The 18,955-nt window shown below is 49.5% G+C and overlaps 1 protein-coding gene across 1 annotated transcript in view; it reads left to right on the forward strand.

Moving 5' to 3' along the window:
* The window catches only part of necab1 (N-terminal EF-hand calcium binding protein 1), a 163,984-nt gene that overhangs the window by 74,362 nt on the left and 70,667 nt on the right, over window positions 1-18,955 (forward strand). Inside the window, exon 5 of the mRNA XM_065018070.1 lies at window positions 5,640-5,737. Coding sequence (XP_064874142.1) covers window positions 5,640-5,737 — 98 coding nt within the window. The remainder of the gene's footprint in view (window positions 1-5,639; window positions 5,738-18,955) is intronic.

Raw genomic sequence — 18,955 nt, forward strand, 5'->3', positions numbered from 1 at the left:
TGGGGTTTATTATGGATCCCCATTAGTTCCTGCCAAGGCAGCAGCTACTCTTCCTGGGGTTTATTATGGATCCCCATTAGTTCCTGCCAAGGCAGCAGCTACTCTTCCTGGGGTTTATTATGGATCCCCATTAGTTCCTGCCAAGGCAGCAGCTACTCTTCCTGGGGTTTATTATGGATCCCCATTAGTTCCTGCCAAGGCAGCAGCTACTCTTCCTAGGGTTTATCGTGTGTGCGTGTGTGTGTGTGTGTGTGTGTGTGTGTGGTGTGTGTGTGTGTGTGTGTGTGTGTGTGTGTGTGTGTGTGTGGTGTGTGTGTGTGTGTGTGTGTGTGTGTGTGTGTGTGTGTGTGTGTGTGGTGTGTGTGTGTGTGTGTGTGTGTGTGTGTGTGTGTGTGTGTGTGTGTGTGTGTGTGTGTGTGTGTGTGTGGTGTGTGTGTGTGTGTGTGTGTGTGGTGTGTGTGTGTGTGTGTGTGTGTGTGTGTCTGTGCCAATGGTTGTGTCTCTTAACAGTCCCCGCTGTTCTATAAGGTGGTTTTTTATCTGTTTTTGAAATCTGATTCTCCTGCTGCATCTATGTAGTATATGTAGTAGTTCTCCATGGCTCTATGTAGTACTGTTCACCTCCCATAGCCTGTTCTGGACTTGGGGACTGTGAAGAGACCTCTGGTGGCATGTCTTGTGGGGTTTGCATGGGTGTCTGAGCTGTGTGTTAGTAGTTTAGACAGACCTCTGGTGACATGTCTTGTGGGGTTTGCATGGGTGTCTGAGCTGTGTGTTAGTAGTTTAAACAGACCTCTGGTGACATGTCTTGTGGGGTTTGCATGGGTGTCTGAGCTGTGTGTTAGTAGTTTAGACAGACCTCTGGTGACATGTCTTGTGGGGTTTGCATGGGTGTCTGAGCTGTGTGCTAGTAGTTTAGACAGACCTCTGGTGACATGTCTTGTGGGTTATGCATGGGTGTCCGAGCTGTGTGCTAGTAGTTTAAATAGACCTCTGGTGACATGTCTTGTGGGGTTTGCATGGGTGTCTGAGCTGTGTGCTAGTAGTTTAAATAGACCTCTGGTGACATGTCTTGTGGGGTTTGCATGGGTGTCCTAGCTGTGTGCTAGTAGTTTAAATAGACCTCTGGTGACATGTCTTGTGGGGTATGGATGGGTGTCCGAGCTGTGTGCTAGTAGTTTAAATAGACCTCTGGTGACATGTCTTGTGGGGTATGGATGGGTGTCTGAGCTGTGTGTTAGTAGTTTAAACAGACCTCTGGTGACATGTCTTGTGGGGTATGGATGGGTGTCTGAGCTGTGTGTTAGTAGTTTAGACAGACCTCTGGTGACATGTCTTGTGGGGTATGGATGGGTGTCTGAGCTGTGTGCTAGTAGTTTAGACAGGCAGCTCGGTACATTCAACATGTCAATACCTCTCATAAATACAAGTAGTGATGAAGTCAATATCTCCTCCACTTTGACCCAGGAGAGATTGACATGCATATTATTAATATTAGCTCTCTGTGTAGATCCAAGGGTCGTGCTGCCCTGTTCTGAGCCAATTGTAATTACCTAAGTTCCTCTGTGGCACCTGACCACACGACTGAACAGTAGTCCAGGTACGACAAAACTAGATTCTGTAGGACCTGCCTTGTTGATAGGGTTGCTAAGAAGGCAGAAACGAGGGCCTGTAGGACCTGCCTTGTTGATAGTGTTGTTAAGAAGGCAGAAACGAGGGCCTGTAGGACCTGCCTTGTTGATAGGGTTGTTAAGAAGTTAGAAACTAGGGCCTGTAGGGCCTGCCTTGTTGATAGTGCTGTTAAGAAGGTAGAAACTAGGGCCTGTAGGACCTGCCTTGTTGATAGTGTTGTTAAGAAGGTAGAAACTAGGGCCTGTAGGACCTGCCTTGTTGATAGTGTTGTTAAGAAGGTAGAAACTAGGGCCTGTAGGACCTGCCTTGTTGATAGTGTTGTTAAGAAGGTAGAAACTAGGGCCTGCCTTGTTGATAGTGCTGTTAAGAAGGTAGAAACTAGGGCCTGTAGGACCTGCCTTGTTGATAGTGTTGTTAAGAAGGTAGAAACTAGGGCCTGTAGGACCTGCCTTGTTGATAGTGTTGTTAAGAAGGTAGAAACTAGGGCCTGTAGGACCTGCCTTGTTGATAGTGTTGTTAAGAAGGCAGAAACGAGGGCCTGTAGGACCTGCCTTGTTGATGGTGTTGTTAAGAAGGTAGAAACTAGGGCCTGTAGGACCTGCCTTGTTGATGGTGTTGTTAAGAAGGTAGAAACTAGGGCCTGTAGGACCTGCCTTGTTGATGGTGTTGTTAAGAAGGTAGAAACTAGGGCCTGTAGGACCTGCCTTGTTGATAGGGTTGTTAAGAAGGTAGAAACTAGGGCCTGTAGGACCTGCCTTGTTGATAGTGCTGTTAAGAAGGTAGAAACTAGGGCCTGTAGGACCTGCCTTGTTGATAGTGCTGTTAAGAAGGTAGAAACTAGGGCCTGTAGGACCTGCCTTGTTGATAGTGTTGTTAAGAAGGTAGAAACTAGGGCCTGTAGGACCTGCCTTGTTGATAGTGTTGTTAAGAAGGTAGAAACTAGGGCCTGTAGGACCTGCCTTGTTGATAGTGTTGTTAAGAAGGTAGAAACTAGGGCCTGTAGGACCTGCCTTGTTGATAGTGTTGTTAAGAAGGTAGAAACTAGGGCCTGTAGGACCTGCCTTGTTGATAGTGATGTTACGAAGGTAGAAACTTGGGCTGTAGGACCTGCCTTGTTGATAGTGTTGTTAAGAAGGTAGAAACTAGGACCTGCCTTGTTGATAGTGTTGTTAAGAAGGTAGAAACTAGGGCCTGTAGGACCTGCCTTGTTCATAGGGTTGTTAAGAAGGTAGAAACTAGGGCCTGTAGGACCTGCCTTGTTGATAGTGTTGTTAAGAAAGTAGAAACTAGGGCCTGTAGGACCTGCCTTGTTGATAGTGTTGTTAAGAAAGTAGAAACTAGGGCCTGTAGGACCTGCCTTGTTGATAGTGTTGTTAAGAAGGTAGAAACTAGGGCCTGTAGGACCTGCCTTGTTGATAGTGCTGTTAAGAAGGTAGAAACTAGGGCCTGTAGGACCTGCCTTGTTGATAGTGTTTTAAGAAGGTAGAAACTAGGGCCAGTAGGACCTGCCTTGTTGATAGTGTTGTTAAGAAGGTAGAAACTAGGACCTGCCTTGTTGATAGTGTTGTTAAGAAGGTAGAAACTAGAGCCTGTAGTACCTGCCTTGTTGATAGTGTTGTTAAGAAGGTAGAAACTAGGACCTGTAGGACCTGCCTTGTTTATAATGCTGACCTGCCTTGTTGATAGTGATGTTACGAAGGTAGGTTAGATCAGAGTCTGGCAGTTGGGTGTCAAGTGAGCTCAGGATCTGGCAGCAGTGCCATGCCTGGGTGTCAAGGGAGCTCAGGATCTGGCAGCCTGGGTGTCAGGTGAGCTCAGGATCTGGCAGCAGTGCCATGCCTGGGTGTCAGGTGAGCTCAGGATCTGGCAGCAGAGCCATGCCTGGGTGTCAGGTGAGCTCAGGATCTGGCAGCAGTGCCATGCCTGGGTGTCAGGTGAGCTCAGGATCTGGCAGCAGTGCCATGCCTGGGTGTCAGGTGAGCTCAGGATCTGGCAGCAGTGCCATGCCTGGGTGTCAAGGGAGCTCAGGATCTGGCAGCCTGGGTGTCAGGTGAGCTCAGGATCTGGCAGCCTGGGTGTCAAGTGAGCTCGGGATCTGGCAGCCTGGGTGTCAAGTGAGCTCGGGATCTGGCAGCCTGGGTGTCAAGTGAGCTCGGGATCTGGCAGCCTGGGTGTCAAGTGAGCTCGGGATCTGGCAGCCTGGGTGTCAAGTGAGCTCGGGATCTGGCAGCCTGGGTGTCAAGTGAGCTCGGGATCTGGCAGCCTGGGTGTCAAGTGAGCTCGGGATCTGGCAGCCTGGGTGTCAAGTGAGCTCGGGATCTGGCAGCCTGGGTGTCAAGTGAGCTCGGGATCTGGCAGCCTGGGTGTCAAGTGAGCTCGGGATCTGGCAGCCTGGGTGTCAAGTGAGCTCGGGATCTGGCAGCCTGGGTGTCAAGTGAGCTCGGGATCTGGCAGCCTGGGTGTCAAGTGAGCTCGGGATCTGGCAGCCTGGGTGTCAAGTGAGCTCGGGATCTGGCAGCCTGGGTGTCAAGTGAGCTCGGGATCTGGCAGCCTGGGTGTCAAGTGAGCTCGGGATCTGGCAGCCTGGGTGTCAAGTGAGCTCGGGATCTGGCAGCCTGGGTGTCAACAGCTGGGTTCTGGCAGCCTGGGTGTCATTCCTCGGGATCTGGCAGCCTGGGTGGCTCAAGTGAGCCAGGATCTGGCAGCCTGGGTGTTATATAAGCTCGGGATCTGGCAGCCTGGGTGTCAAGTGAGCTCGGGATCTGGCAGCCTGGGTGTCAAGTGAGCTCGGGATCTGGCAGCCTGGGTGTCAAGTGAGTGCCACTAAACACCTGAGGTTCCTGTCAAACTTTTTCATTCCTACAAATAAATAGTCCTGTCTGACTCTGACCAGGATAATACATACAGTATATTATATGACCAGGATTGGTGTGGCTCTGACCAGGATAATACATACAGTATATTATATGACCAGGATTGGTGTGGCTCTGACCAGGATAATACATACAGTATATTATATGACCAGGATTGGTGTGGCTCTGACCAGGATAATACATACAGTATATTATATGACCAGGATTGGTGTGGCTCTGACCAGGATAATACATACAGTATATTATATGACCAGGATTGGTGTGGCTCTGACCAGGATAATACATACAGTATATTATATGACCAGGATTGGTGTGGCTCTGACCAGGATAATACATACAGTATATTATATAACCAGGATTGGTGTGGCTCTGACCAGGATAATACATACAGTATATTATATAACCAGGATTGGTGTGGCTCTGACCAGGATAATACATACAGTATATTATATAACCAGGATTGGTGTGGCTCTGACCAGGATAATACATACAGTATATTATATAACCAGGATTGGTGTGGCTCTGACCAGGATAATACATACAGTATATTATATGACCAGGATTGGTGTGGCTCTGACCAGGATAATACATACAGTATATTATATGACCAGGATTGGTGTGGCTCTGACCAGGATAATACATACAGTATATTATATAACCAGGATTGGTGTGGCTCTGACCAGGATTGTGAGTTTAATTCCCAGTGGGGACACGCATACACACTATACATACACACTATACATACACACTATACATACACACTATACATACACACTATACATACACACTATACATACACACTATACATACACACTATACACACTATATATACACACTATACATACACACTATACATACACACTATACATACACACTATACATACACACTATACATACACACTATACATACACACTATACACACTATATATACACACTATACATACACACTATACATACACACTATACATACACACTATACATACACACTATACATACACACATATGTATATATATAAGTGTCTGCTAAATGGTGTATTTTCCCTGTCTGTCTGTCTGTCTGTCTGTCTGTCTGTCTGTCTGTCTGTCTGTCTGTCTGTCTGTCTGTCTGTCTGTCTGTCTGTCTGTGTTTAAAGAGTACTTCTCCCAGCACCTTGGTGAATACGAGAAGGTCCTGGCAGCTCTGGAGGACCTCAACATGACAATACTGAAGGCTATGGGCAAGACCAAGAAGGTACGTCAACTCTAGGACTCTACTGGACACCTGACATTTACATCTGGTAAAAAAAAAAGGGCGATTTTGTTAAAAGAAAATACATACAGTATATTTCCTTCCATGCACTACAAACTCCTACGTTAAAAGCCTGTTTTCTCCAATAACAACATATCAAATGACTGCCTCCGGAAAAGACAGAGGAACAGACAGAGGGACACACATTTCACCTTTATTTAACCAGGTAGTATTGTGTATTGATACACAATACATGTCTATTGAGGGGAGGACAGACAGGTATATTGAGGGGGGGACAGACAGGTGTATTTAGGGGAGGGACAGACAGGTGTTTTGAGGGGGAACAGACAGGTGTGTTGATGGGAGGGACAGACAGGTGTATTGAGGGGAGGAACAGACAGGTGTATTGAGGGGGGGACAGACAGGTGTATTGAGGGGGAACAGACAGGTGTATTGAGGGAGGAACAGACAGGTGTATTGAGGGGGGGACAGACAGGTATATTAAGGGGAGCGACAGACAGGTATATTAAGGGGAGGGACAGACAGGTGTATTGAGGAGAGGGACAGACAGGTATATTAAGGGGAGGGACAGACAGGTGTATTTAGGGGAGGGACAGACAGGTATATTAAGGGGAGGGACAGACAGGTGTATTGAGGGGAGGGACAGACAGGTGTATTGAGGGGAGGGACAGACAGATGTATTGAGGGGAGGGACAGACAGGTGTATTGAGGGGAGGGATAGACAGGTGTATTGAGGGGAGGGACAGACAGGTGTATTGAGGGGAGGGACAGACAGGTGTATTGAGGGGAGGAACAGACAGGTGTATTTAGGGGAGGGACAGACAGGTGTATTGAGGGGGAACAGACAGGTGTATTTAGGGGAGGGACAGACTGGTGTATTGAGGGGAGGAACAGACAGGTGTATTGAGGGGAGGAACAGACAGGTGTATTGATGGGAGGGACAGACAGGTGTATTTAGGGGAGGGACAGACAGGTGTATTGAGGGGGAACAGACAAGTGTATTGAGGGGAGGAACAGACAGGTGTATTGATGGGAGGGACAGACAGGTGTATTTAGGGGAGGTACAGACAGGTGTATTGAGGGGGAACAGACAGGTGTATTGAGGGGAGGAACAGACAGGTGTATTGAGGGGGGGACAGACAGGTATATTAAGGGGAGGGACAGACAGGTATATTAAGGGGAGGGACAGACAGGTGTATTGAGGAGAGGGACAGACAGGTATATTAAGGGGAGGGACAGACAGGTGTATTTAGGGGAGGGACAGACAGGTATATTAAGGGGAGGAAACAACAGGTGTATTGATGGGAGGGACAGACAGGTGTATTTAGGGGAGGGACAGACAGGTGTATTTAGGGGAGGAACAGACAGGTGTATTGAGGGGAGGAACAGACAGGTGTATTTAGGGGAGGGATAGACAGGTGTATTTAGGGGAGGGACAGACAGGTGTATTGAGGGGAGGAACAGACAGGTGTATTGAGGGGAGGAACAGACAGGTGTATTGAGGGGGAACAAACAGGTGTATTGATGGGAGGAACAGACAGGTGTATTGATGGGAGGGACAGACAGGTGTATTGAGGGGAGGAACAGACAGGTGTATTGAGGGGAGGAACAGACAGGTGTATTTAGGGGAGGGACAGACAGGTGTTTTGATGGGAGGGACAGACAGGTGTATTTAGGGGAGGGACAGACAGGTGTATTTAGGGGAGGAACAGACAGGTGTATTGAGGGGGAACAGACAGGTGTATTTAGGGGAGGGACAGACAGGTGTATTTAGGGGAGGGACAGACAGGTGTATTGAGGGGAGGAACAGACAGGTGTATTGAGGGGAGGAACAGACAGGTGTATTGAGGGGGAACAGACAGGTGTATTGATGGGAGGAACAGACAGGTGTATTGATGGGAGGGACAGACAGGTGTATTGAGGGGAGGAACAGACAGGTGTATTGAGGGGAGGAACAGACAGGTGTATTTAGGGGAGGGACAGACAGGTGTTTTGAGGGGGAACAGACAGGTGTATTGAGGGGAGGAACAGACAGGTGTATTGAGGGGAGGAACAGACAGGTGTATTTAGGGGAGGGACAGACAGGTATATTGAGTGGGGACAGACAGGTATATTGAGCGGGGCCAGACAGGTATATTGAGTGGGGCCAGACAGGTATATTGAGGAGAGACAGACAGGTGTATTGAGGAGAGACAGACAGGTGTATTGAGGGGAGGAACAGACAGGTGTATTTAGGGGAGGGATAGACAGGTGTTTTTAGGGGAGGGACAGACAGGTATATTGAGTGCGGACAGACAGGTATATTGAGTGGGGCCAGACAGGTATATTGAGGAGAGACAGACAGGTGTATTGAGGAGAGACAGACAGGTGTATTGAGGAGAGACAGACAGGTGTATTGAGTGGGGCCAGACAGGTATATTGAGTGGGGCCAGACAGGTATATTGAGGAGAGACAGACAGGTGTATTGAGGAGAGACAGACAGGTGTATTGAGGAGAGACAGACAGGTGTATTTAGGGGAGGGACAGACAGGTGTATTGAGGGGGAACAGACAGGTGTATTGATGGGAGGGACAGACAGGTGTATTGAGGGGAGGAACAGACAGGTGTATTGAGGGGAGGAACAGACAGGTGTATTTAGGGGAGGGACAGACAGGTGTATTTAGGGGAGGGACAGACAGGTGTATTGATGGGAGGGACAGACAGGTGTATTGAGGGGGAACAGACAGGTGTATTGAGGGGGAACAGACAGGTGTATTTAGGGGAGGGACAGACAGGTGTATTTAGGGGAGGGACAGACAGGTGTATTGAGGGGAGGAACAGACAGGTTTATTGAGGGGGAACAGACAGGTGTATTGATGGGAGGAACAGACAGGTGTATTGATGGGAGGGACAGACAGGTGTATTGAGGGAGGAACAGACAGGTGTATTGAGGGAGGAACAGACAGGTGTATTTAGGGGAGGGACAGACAGGTGTTTTGAGGGGGAACAGACAGGTGTATTGAGGGGAGGAACAGACAGGTATATTGAGGGGAGACAGACAGGTATATTGAGGAGAGACAGACAGGTGTATTGAGGAGAGACAGACTGGTGTATTGAGGAGAGACAGACAGGTGTATTGAGGAGAGACAGACAGGTGTATTGAGTGGGGCCAGACAGGTATATTGAGCGGGGCCAGACAGGTATATTGAGGAGAGACAGACAGGTGTATTGAGGAGAGACAGACAGGTGTATTGAGGAGAGACAGACAGGTGTATTGAGGAGAGACAGACAGGTGTATTGAGGAGAGACATACAGGTGTATTGAGTGGGGCCAGACAGGTATATTGAGGAGAGACAGACAGGTGTATTGAGGAGAGACAGACAGATGTATTGAGGAGAGACAGACAGGTGTATTGAGTGGGGCCAGACAGGTGTATTGAGTGGGGCCAGACAGGTGTATTGAGGAGAGACAGACAGGTGTATTGAGGAGAGACAGACAGGTGTATTGAGTGGGGCCAGACAGGTGTATTGAGTGGGGCCAGACAGGTGTATTGAGGAGAGACAGACAGGTGTATTGAGGAGAGACAGACAGGTGTATTGAGGAGAGACAGACAGGTGTATTGAGTGGGGCCAGACAGGTATATTGAGCGGGGCCAGACAGGTATATTGAGGAGAGACAGACAGGTGTATTGAGGAGAGACAGACAGGTGTATTGAGGAGAGACAGACAGGCGTATTGAGTGGGGCCAGACAGGTGTATTGAGGAGAGACAGACAGGTGTATTGAGGAGAGACATACAGGTGTATTGAGGAGAGACATACAGGTGTATTGAGTGGGGCCAGACAGGTATATTGAGGAGAGACAGACAGGTGTATTGAGGAGAGACAGACAGGTGTATTGAGGAGAGACAGACAGGTGTATTGAGTGGGGCCAGACAGGTGTATTGAGTGGGGCCAGACAGGTGTATTGAGGAGAGACAGACAGGTGTATTGAGGAGAGACAGACAGGTGTATTGAGGAGAGACAGACAGGTGTATTGAGTGGGGCCAGACAGGTGTATTGAGTGGGGCCAGACAGGTGTATTGAGGAGAGACAGACAGGTGTATTGAGGAGAGACAGACAGGTGTATTGAGGAGAGACAGACAGGTGTATTGAGTGGGGCCAGACAGGTGTATTGAGTGGGGCCAGACAGGTGTATTGAGGGAGGAACAGACAGGTGTATTGAGGGAGGAACATACAGGTGTATTGAGGGGAACAGACAGGTGTATTGATGGGAGGAACAGACAGGTGTATTGATGGGAGGGACAGACAGGTGTATTGAGGGGAGGAACAGACAGGTGTATTGAGGGAGGAACAGACAGGTGTATTTAGGGGAGGGACAGACAGGTGTTTTGAGGGGAACAGACAGGTGTATTGAGGGGAGGAACAGACAGGTGTATTGAGGGGATGAACAGACAGGTGTATTTAGGGAGGGATAGACAGGTGTTTTTAGGGAGGGACAGACAGGTATATTGAGGGGAGACAGACAGGTATATTGAGGAGAGACAGACAGGTGTATTGAGGAGAGACAGACAGGTGTATTGAGGAGAGACAGACAGGTGTATTGAGTGGGGCCAGACAGGTATATTGAGCGGGGCCAGACAGGTATATTGAGGAGAGACAGACAGGTGTATTGAGGAGAGACAGACAGGTGTATTGAGGAGAGACAGACAGGTGTATTGAGTGGGGCCAGACAGGTGTATTGAGGAGAGACAGACAGGTGTATTGAGGAGAGACAGACAGGTGTATTGAGGAGAGACAGACAGGTGTATTGAGTGGGGCCAGACAGGTGTATTGAGTGGGGCCAGACAGGTATATTGAGGAGAGACAGACAGGTGTATTGAGGAGAGACAGACAGATGTATTGAGGAGAGACAGACAGGTGTATTGAGTGGGGCCAGACAGGTGTATTGAGTGGGGCCAGACAGGTGTATTGAGGAGAGACAGACAGGTGTATTGAGGAGAGACAGACAGGTGTATTGAGGAGAAGGTGTATTGAGTGGGGCCAGACAGGTGTATTGAGTGGGGCCAGACAGGTGTATTGAGGAGAGACAGACAGGTGTATTGAGGAGAGACAGACAGGTGTATTGAGGAGAGACAGACAGGTGTATTGAGTGGGGCCAGACAGGTGTATTGAGTGGGGCCAGACAGGTGTATTGAGTGGGGCCAGACAGGTGTATTGAGTGGGGCCAAACAGGTGTATTGAGGGGAGGGACAGACAGGTGTACTGAGGGGAGGGACAGACAGGTGTTTTTATGGGAGGGACAGACAGGTGTTTTTAGGGGAGGGACAGACAGGTGTTTTTATGGGAGGGACAGACAGGTGTTTTTATGGGAGGGACAGACAGGTGTTTTTAGGGGAGGGACAGACAGGTGTTTTTATGGGAGGGACAGACAGGTGTTTTTAGGGGAGGGACAGACAGTTGTTTTTAGGGGAGGGACAGACAGGTGTATTGAGGGGGAACAGACAGGTGTATTGATGGGAGGGACAGACAGGTGTATTGAGGGGAGGAACAGACAGGTGTATTGAGGGGAGGAACAGACAGGTGTATTTAGGGGAGGGACAGACAGGTGTATTTAGGGGAGGGACAGACAGGTGTATTGATGGGAGGGACAGACAGGTGTATTGAGGGGGAACAGACAGGTGTATTGAGGGGGAACAGACAGGTGTATTTAGGGGAGGGACAGACAGGTGTATTTAGGGGAGGGACAGACAGGTGTATTGAGGGGAGGAACAGACAGGTTTATTGAGGGGGAACAGACAGGTGTATTGATGGGAGGAACAGACAGGTGTATTGATGGGAGGGACAGACAGGTGTATTGAGGGGGAACAGACAGGTGTATTGAGGGGGAACAGACAGGTGTATTTAGGGGAGGGACAGACAGGTGTATTTAGGGGAGGGACAGACAGGTGTATTGAGGGGAGGAACAGACAGGTTTATTGAGGGGGAACAGACAGGTGTATTGATGGGAGGAACAGACAGGTGTATTGATGGGAGGGACAGACAGGTGTATTGAGGGGAGGAACAGACAGGTGTATTGAGGGGAGGAACAGACAGGTGTATTTAGGGGAGGGACAGACAGGTGTTTTGAGGGGGAACAGACAGGTGTATTGAGGGGAGGAACAGACAGGTATATTGAGGGGAGACAGACAGGTATATTGAGGAGAGACAGACAGGTGTATTGAGGAGAGACAGACTGGTGTATTGAGGAGAGACAGACAGGTGTATTGAGGAGAGACAGACAGGTGTATTGAGTGGGGCCAGACAGGTATATTGAGCGGGGCCAGACAGGTATATTGAGGAGAGACAGACAGGTGTATTGAGGAGAGACAGACAGGTGTATTGAGGAGAGACAGACAGGTGTATTGAGGAGAGACATACAGGTGTATTGAGTGGGGCCAGACAGGTATATTGAGGAGAGACAGACAGGTGTATTGAGGAGAGACAGACAGATGTATTGAGGAGAGACAGACAGGTGTATTGAGTGGGGCCAGACAGGTGTATTGAGTGGGGCCAGACAGGTGTATTGAGGAGAGACAGACAGGTGTATTGAGGAGAGACAGACAGGTGTATTGAGGAGAGACAGACAGGTGTATTGAGTGGGGCCAGACAGGTGTATTGAGTGGGGCCAGACAGGTGTATTGAGGAGAGACAGACAGGTGTATTGAGGAGAGACAGACAGGTGTATTGAGGAGAGACAGACAGGTGTATTGAGTGGGGCCAGACAGGTATATTGAGCGGGGCCAGACAGGTATATTGAGGAGAGACAGACAGGTGTATTGAGGAGAGACAGACAGGTGTATTGAGGAGAGACAGACAGGCGTATTGAGTGGGGCCAGACAGGTGTATTGAGGAGAGACAGACAGGTGTATTGAGGAGAGACATACAGGTGTATTGAGGAGAGACATACAGGTGTATTGAGTGGGGCCAGACAGGTATATTGAGGAGAGACAGACAGGTGTATTGAGGAGAGACAGACAGGTGTATTGAGGAGAGACAGACAGGTGTATTGAGTGGGGCCAGACAGGTGTATTGAGTGGGGCCAGACAGGTGTATTGAGGAGAGACAGACAGGTGTATTGAGGAGAGACAGACAGGTGTATTGAGGAGAGACAGACAGGTGTATTGAGTGGGGCCAGACAGGTGTATTGAGTGGGGCCAGACAGGTGTATTGAGGAGAGACAGACAGGTGTATTGAGGAGAGACAGACAGGTGTATTGAGGAGAGACAGACAGGTGTATTGAGTGGGGCCAGACAGGTGTATTGAGTGGGGCCAGACAGGTGTATTGAGGGGAGGAACAGACAGGTGTATTGAGGGGAGGAACATACAGGTGTATTGAGGGGGAACAGACAGGTGTATTGATGGGAGGAACAGACAGGTGTATTGATGGGAGGGACAGACAGGTGTATTGAGGGGAGGAACAGACAGGTGTATTGAGGGGAGGAACAGACAGGTGTATTTAGGGGAGGGACAGACAGGTGTTTTGAGGGGGAACAGACAGGTGTATTGAGGGGAGGAACAGACAGGTGTATTTAGGGGAGGGATAGACAGGTGTATTTAGGGGAGGGACAGACAGGTGTATTGAGGGGAGGAACAGACAGGTGTATTGAGGGGAGGAACAGACAGGTGTATTGAGGGGGAACAAACAGGTGTATTGATGGGAGGAACAGACAGGTGTATTGATGGGAGGGACAGACAGGTGTATTGAGGGGAGGAACAGACAGGTGTATTGAGGGGAGGAACAGACAGGTGTATTTAGGGGAGGGACAGACAGGTGTTTTGATGGGAGGGACAGACAGGTGTATTTAGGGAGGGACAGACAGGTGTATTTAGGGAGGAACAGACAGGTGTATTGAGGGGAACAGACAGGTGTATTTAGGGAGGGACAGACAGGTGTATTTAGGGGAGGGACAGACAGGTGTATTGAGGGGAGGAACAGACAGGTGTATTGAGGGAGGAACAGACAGGTGTATTGAGGGGGAACAGACAGGTGTATTGATGGGAGGAACAGACAGGTGTATTGATGGGAGGGACAGACAGGTGTATTGAGGGGAGGAACAGACAGGTGTATTGAGGGGAGGAACAGACAGGTGTATTTAGGGGAGGGACAGACAGGTGTTTTGAGGGGAACAGACAGGTGTATTGAGGGGAGGAACAGACAGGTGTATTGAGGGGAGGAACAGACAGGTGTATTTAGGGAGGACAGACAGGTATATTGAGTGGGGACAGACAGGTATATTGAGCGGGGCCAGACAGGTATATTGAGTGGGGCCAGACAGGTATATTGAGGAGAGACAGACAGGTGTATTGAGGAGAGACAGACAGGTGTATTGAGGAGGAACAGACAGGTGTATTTAGGGAGGGATAGACAGGTGTTTTTAGGGAGGGACAGACAGGTATATTGAGTGGGGACAGACAGGTATATTGAGTGGGGCCAGACAGGTATATTGAGGAGAGACAGACAGGTGTATTGAGGAGAGACAGACAGGTGTATTGAGGAGAGACAGACAGGTGTATTGAGTGGGGCCAGACAGGTATATTGAGTGGGGCCAGACAGGTATATTGAGGAGAGACAGACAGGTGTATTGAGGAGAGACAGACAGGTGTATTGAGGAGAGACAGACAGGTGTATTTAGGGGAGGGACAGACAGGTGTATTGAGGGGGAACAGACAGGTGTATTGATGGGAGGGACAGACAGGTGTATTGAGGGGAGGAACAGACAGGTGTATTGAGGAGGAACAGACAGGTGTATTTAGGGGAGGGACAGACAGGTGTATTTAGGGGAGGGACAGACAGGTGTATTGATGGGAGGGACAGACAGGTGTATTGAGGGGGAACAGACAGGTGTATTGAGGGGGAACAGACAGGTGTATTTAGGGAGGGACAGACAGGTGTATTTAGGGGAGGGACAGACAGGTGTATTGAGGGAGGAACAGACAGGTTTATTGAGGGGAACAGACAGGTGTATTGATGGGAGGAACAGACAGGTGTATTGATGGGAGGGACAGACAGGTGTATTGAGGGGAGGAACAGACAGGTGTATTGAGGGGAGGAACAGACAGGTGTATTTAGGGGAGGGACAGACAGGTGTTTTGAGGGGAACAGACAGGTGTATTGAGGGAGGAACAGACAGGTATATTGAGGGGAGACAGACAGGTATATTGAGGAGAGACAGACAGGTGTATTGAGGAGAGACAGACTGGTGTATTGAGGAGAGACAGACAGGTGTATTGAGGAGAGACAGACAGGTGTATTGAGTGGGGCCAGACAGGTATATTGAGCGGGGCCAGACAGGTATATTGAGGAGAGACAGACAGGTGTATTGAGGAGAGACAGACAGGTGTATTGAGGAGAGACAGACAGGTGTATTGAGGAGAGACAGACAGGTGTATTGAGGAGAGACATACAGGTGTATTGAGTGGGGCCAGACAGGTATATTGAGGAGAGACAGACAGGTGTATTGAGGAGAGACAGACAGATGTATTGAGGAGAGACAGACAGGTGTATTGAGTGGGGCCAGACAGGTGTATTGAGTGGGGCCAGACAGGTGTATTGAGGAGAGACAGACAGGTGTATTGAGGAGAGACAGACAGGTGTATTGAGTGGGGCCAGACAGGTGTATTGAGTGGGGCCAGACAGGTGTATTGAGGAGAGACAGACAGGTGTATTGAGGAGAGACAGACAGGTGTATTGAGGAGAGACAGACAGGTGTATTGAGTGGGCCAGACAGGTATATTGAGCGGGCCAGACAGGTATATTGAGGAGAGACAGACAGGTGTATTGAGGAGAGACAGACAGGTGTATTGAGGAGAGACAGACAGGCGTATTGAGTGGGCCAGACAGGTGTATTGAGGAGAGACAGACAGGTGTATTGAGGAGAGACATACAGGTGTATTGAGGAGAGACATACAGGTGTATTGAGTGGGCCAGACAGGTATATTGAGGAGAGACAGACAGGTGTATTGAGGAGAGACAGACAGGTGTATTGAGGAGAGACAGACAGGTGTATTGAGTGGGGCCAGACAGGTGTATTGAGTGGGGCCAGACAGGTGTATTGAGGAGAGACAGACAGGTGTATTGAGGAGAGACAGACAGGTGTATTGAGGAGAGACAGACAGGTGTATTGAGTGGGGCCAGACAGGTGTATTGAGTGGGGCCAGACAGGTGTATTGAGGAGAGACAGACAGGTGTATTGAGGAGAGACAGACAGGTGTATTGAGGAGAGACAGACAGGTGTATTGAGTGGGGCCAGACAGGTGTATTGAGTGGGGCCAGACAGGTGTATTGAGGGGAGGAACAGACAGGTGTATTGAGGGGAGGAACATACAGGTGTATTGAGGGGAACAGACAGGTGTATTGATGGGAGGAACAGACAGGTGTATTGATGGGAGGGACAGACAGGTGTATTGAGGGGAGGAACAGACAGGTGTATTGAGGGGAGGAACAGACAGGTGTATTTAGGGGAGGGACAGACAGGTGTTTTGAGGGGGAACAGACAGGTGTATTGAGGGGAGGAACAGACAGGTGTATTGAGGGGATGAACAGACAGGTGTATTTAGGGAGGGATAGACAGGTGTTTTTAGGGGAGGGACAGACAGGTATATTGAGGGAGACAGACAGGTATATTGAGGAGAGACAGACAGGTGTATTGAGGAGAGACAGACAGGTGTATTGAGGAGAGACAGACAGGTGTATTGAGTGGGGCCAGACAGGTATATTGAGCGGGGCCAGACAGGTATATTGAGGAGAGACAGACAGGTGTATTGAGGAGAGACAGACAGGTGTATTGAGGAGAGACAGACAGGTGTATTGAGTGGGGCCAGACAGGTGTATTGAGGAGAGACAGACAGGTGTATTGAGGAGAGACAGACAGGTGTATTGAGGAGAGACAGACAGGTGTATTGAGTGGGGCCAGACAGGTGTATTGAGTGGGGCCAGACAGGTATATTGAGGAGAGACAGACAGGTGTATTGAGGAGAGACAGACAGATGTATTGAGGAGAGACAGACAGGTGTATTGAGTGGGGCCAGACAGGTGTATTGAGTGGGGCCAGACAGGTGTATTGAGGAGAGACAGACAGGTGTATTGAGGAGAGACAGACAGGTGTATTGAGGAGAAGGTGTATTGAGTGGGGCCAGACAGGTGTATTGAGTGGGGCCAGACAGGTGTATTGAGGAGAGACAGACAGGTGTATTGAGGAGAGACAGACAGGTGTATTGAGGAGAGACAGACAGGTGTATTGAGTGGGGCCAGACAGGTGTATTGAGTGGGGCCAGACAGGTGTATTGAGTGGGGCCAGACAGGTGTATTGAGTGGGGCCAAACAGGTGTATTGAGGGGAGGGACAGACAGGTGTACTGAGGGGAGGGACAGACAGGTGTTTTTATGGGAGGGACAGACAGGTGTTTTTAGGGGAGGGACAGACAGGTGTTTTTATGGGAGGGACAGACAGGTGTTTTTATGGGAGGGACAGACAGGTGTTTTTAGGGGAGGGACAGACAGGTGTTTTTATGGGAGGGACAGACAGGTGTTTTTAGGGGAGGGACAGACAGTTGTTTTTAGGGGAGGGACAGACAGGTGTATTGAGGGGGAACAGACAGGTGTATTGATGGGAGGGACAGACAGGTGTATTGAGGGAGGAACAGACAGGTGTATTGAGGGAGGAACAGACAGGTGTATTTAGGGAGGGACAGACAGGTGTATTTAGGGGAGGGACAGACAGGTGTATTGATGGGAGGGACAGACAGGTGTATTGAGGGGGAACAGACAGGTGTATTGAGGGGAACAGACAGGTGTATTTAGGGGAGGGACAGACAGGTGTATTTAGGGGAGGGACAGACAGGTGTATTGAGGGGAGGAACAGACAGGTTTATTGAGGGGGAACAGACAGGTGTATTGATGGGAGGAACAGACAGGTGTATTGATGGGAGGGACAGACAGGTGTATTGAGGGGAGGAACAGACAGGTGTATTGAGGGGAGGAACAGACAGGTGTATTTAGGGGAGGGACAGACAGGTGTTTTGAGGGGGAACAGACAGGTGTATTGAGGGGAGGAACAGACAGGTATATTGAGGGGAGACAGACAGGTATATTGAGGAGAGACAGACAGGTGTATTGAGGAGAGACAGACTGGTGTATTGAGGAGAGACAGACAGGTGTATTGAGGAGAGACAGACAGGTGTATTGAGTGGGGCCAGACAGGTATATTGAGCGGGGCCAGACAGGTATATTGAGGAGAGACAGACAGGTGTATTGAGGAGAGACAGACAGGTGTATTGAGGAGAGACAGACAGGTGTATTGAGGAGAGACATACAGGTGTATTGAGTGGGGCCAGACAGGTATATTGAGGAGAGACAGACAGGTGTATTGAGGAGAGACAGACAGATGTATTGAGGAGAGACAGACAGGTGTATTGAGTGGGGCCAGACAGGTGTATTGAGTGGGGCCAGACAGGTGTATTGAGGAGAGACAGACAGGTGTATTGAGGAGAGACAGACAGGTGTATTGAGGAGAGACAGACAGGTGTATTGAGTGGGGCCAGACAGGTGTATTGAGTGGGGCCAGACAGGTGTATTGAGGAGAGACAGACAGGTGTATTGAGGAGAGACAGACAGGTGTATTGAGGAGAGACAGACAGGTGTATTGAGTGGGGCCAGACAGGTATATTGAGCGGGGCCAGACAGGTATATTGAGGAGAGACAGACAGGTGTATTGAGGAGAGACAGACAGGTGTATTGAGGAGAGACAGACAGGCGTATTGAGTGGGGCCAGACAGGTGTATTGAGGAGACAGACAGGTGTATTGAGGAGAGACATACAGGTGTATTGAGGAGAGACATACAGGTGTATTGAGTGGGGCCAGACAGGTATATTGAGGAGAGACAGACAGGTGTATTGAGGAGAGACAGACAGGTGTATTGAGGAGAGACAGACAGGTGTATTGAGTGGGGCCAGACAGGTGTATTGAGTGGGGCCAGACAGGTGTATTGAGGAGAGACAGACAGGTGTATTGAGGAGAGACAGACAGGTGTATTGAGGAGAGACAGACAGGTGTATTGGAGTGGGGCCAGACAGGTGTATTGAGTGGGGCCAGACAGGTGTATTGAGGAGAGACAGACAGGTGTATTGAGGAGAGACAGACAGGTGTATTGAGGAGAGACAGACAGGTGTATTGAGTGGGGCCAG

This window comes from Oncorhynchus nerka, linkage group LG4 (assembly GCF_034236695.1).
Source record: "Oncorhynchus nerka isolate Pitt River linkage group LG4, Oner_Uvic_2.0, whole genome shotgun sequence".
NCBI lineage: Eukaryota > Metazoa > Chordata > Actinopteri > Salmoniformes > Salmonidae > Oncorhynchus > Oncorhynchus nerka.